Raw genomic sequence first — 2,488 nt, 5'->3', positions numbered from 1 at the left:
GGTGCCCTGGCAGCCTTCCACAAGTGCACTGCAGCATGGCGGTGTCCTGTCTCAGCTCTTGCTAATGCTGTTCGTCCTCCCTCCATGACTAAGCTCCGCATTTACTGCGCCAAGCGCAGGCCTTCTCCTGACCTGCCTGATGTTGTCACCGTGACGCGTCCTTCCACTGTGACTGAGCTTCGGGTTTACAGTGCCAATTGCATGGCTTCTCCTGATCTGCCTGAAGTTGTTAGCGTGCCAAGACCTGAGGGTGAATCCCTCGACCCGATCAGCATCGACAGGATTCTGGAGAGAGTGTTGTCTGATGAAAGCATCGACCACGTCGCCAAACACCTGGTCGACCTGGTTCTTCAAGAGGATAGGCCGTCTGTGACTAGAGGCAAATGCTGTCCCAGCTCACCGCTCCCTGAGATGTACTCTTATGCAGAGGCAGCGATCAAAGACTTGCTCCAACCTTATTTCCTGCCTCTTGTGGCTCATGGTGCTACTGTGGACAGTGCAGAATTGAGACCTGCTGCTTCTGCAGCCCCCGATGCAGTAGATGGTGTTCAAGCCACCGCAAAGGTTGAGGAAGATGCAGTATCTTCTCAGAGTAGGGCCCCAAGTGCCAACTCCAGCTGTGAGCTCAACATGACCCATCAGCCGGACTCCTCCGGATTACAGGTGCATGCCAGCATGGTGAGCTTCTTCACCGATCTGATGGTCAACCAGGTGATGGACAAGGTGCACTTGGACGCACATGCGCAACAGGACGACGCTACAGACGAACCAGACCCAGCAAGTGCAGGAGGACCCGATGGCTGCTTGACCAGTCTCCTCATGTTGCGTCTGTTGGCAAACATGAGGGATGGAGGGAGATCCTCCGTTGATAAGGGAATGCTTCAAAAGCTCATCGACAAAATCTTGTCAGAGTTCCGAAGCGGTGTCTCTGGAGTGCCAAACGTCCGTGGGTATTTGAACAACACCAGGATTCAGAACATCAACAGGACCATGGAGGAGTTTCTACTGAAGGAGTTTGGCTCCAAAAACATCCTGTGGAGAGCAGCGAACTTGAAGGACGACTCGTTTAACACCACCTTTCTGGCCAAGTTGAGCGAAGTCTTGAGGGTAGAAGTCTCTGGTGCCCCACCTGTCCTGAGTGGTTCAACTATCCTCGAGTCAGAGCCCAAAGCAGCAGGTGGAAAAAAAGGGAAGAAATCCACATTTGGAGTCAAGGTACAATAAGAAAAGACACCTTTTAACCATTTATGTTAAATAATTTTGGTCGCCCTTTTCAACAATTTAGTGTCGACATGTGATTTAATAGCAACTTTCTTCCTCATGTCTTAGATACCAAACAGACGAAAGCGAAGCTCAAAGGTGTCTCCGATCAGTGTTGCAGCTGACAAGGGTAAGATTTTTCTGGCTTTTAAGGAATTCTTTCTATATTTATTTTAATAGGGATTGTTCTATTTTATTAATCCCTCTAGCTGCCTCTGCTTTTACTAATTGTTACTCATTTCCACTCTCCCTGCAGGTCAGCAAGCAGTTACACCTGCTCCATCTGGGAACATCTCTGCTGCACCTGCAGATAAAGTGAAGCCTGGCAAACCCTCCTGGATCAAGAAGCTTTTCAGCTGCTGCCTGCCAAGTGAAACTGAAATTTGAGCAAACCCCACACACCAGAAATGTTTCCTCAATCCTCATCCATTCCATATCCATAACCAATGTCAACACACACACAAGCATATTTTGAGATGTTACAGACAAAAAATCCTATTCACCCTACAAAACACACAAAAACATTAATAGGCCTACTAAAAATAAATGTAAAAATATATATCTTTGTCTCTTTGTTCATGTTTTAAAATGAAATGGTATACTGCAGTTTTCATGTAGGTCCAGGTATGATTCATGGTCCAGTAGCTTTGAAGTATCACTCTTTTGACTTAGACGTAGTTCAGTCGTATTTGGGTTTGTGCAAGTATTATACATTTTTAAGAATCATCTAATTTTAAAATGTTGGCCTCAGTGACTACTCTGTAATACATGGTTAGCCTGCTTTGCTAAATCAAATCAAAATGTATTTATATGCCACAATATCACAACTATACAGTTGTCTCAAAGTGCATTCAAACACCAGCTCTGGAGGCAGCCAAGAAGGCACCGCACACACACACACACACACACACACACACACACACACACACACACACACACACACACACACACACACACACACACACACACACACACACACACACACACACACACACACACACACACACACACACACACACACACACACAGGGCCTTTCTTTGTGGTGTGGACAGGATTGGGAATATGAGTTAATTGTCTGACTCGTTTCTCCTTGAGGTATGGTTATGTAATGTAAAGAACGATCTTGGATTCCCACAACACATCTCTGAAAAGAATAGAAGTGATCAGGAATTGTCAGAAGAAAACACCAAAAGATTTTTCGGGTTGAAAGGAAGCTCAAGTCTCAAC

At 46.1% G+C, this 2,488-nt stretch overlaps 1 protein-coding gene across 1 annotated transcript in view; it reads left to right on the top strand.

Annotated features, from left to right (window-relative positions):
- LOC134441001 (uncharacterized) overlaps positions 1–1,819 on the top strand; it is a 3,906-nt gene extending 2,087 nt beyond the window's left edge. The window contains exons 5-7 of the mRNA XM_063191191.1: positions 1–1,215; positions 1,330–1,390; positions 1,517–1,819. The exon at positions 1–1,215 is cut by the window's left edge and continues 70 nt beyond it. Of these exons, the coding sequence (XP_063047261.1) occupies positions 1–1,215; positions 1,330–1,390; positions 1,517–1,647 (1,407 nt within the window). The 3' untranslated portion in view covers positions 1,648–1,819. The remainder of the gene's footprint in view (positions 1,216–1,329; positions 1,391–1,516) is intronic.
- Positions 1,820–2,488: the final 669 nt, after the last annotated feature.

This window comes from Engraulis encrasicolus, chromosome 24, assembly GCF_034702125.1.
Source record: "Engraulis encrasicolus isolate BLACKSEA-1 chromosome 24, IST_EnEncr_1.0, whole genome shotgun sequence".
In the NCBI taxonomy this organism is placed as follows: domain Eukaryota; kingdom Metazoa; phylum Chordata; class Actinopteri; order Clupeiformes; family Engraulidae; genus Engraulis; species Engraulis encrasicolus.
The sequence above is the reverse complement of the archived record's forward strand: the minus strand, read 5'-3'. Positions and strand labels throughout refer to the sequence as shown.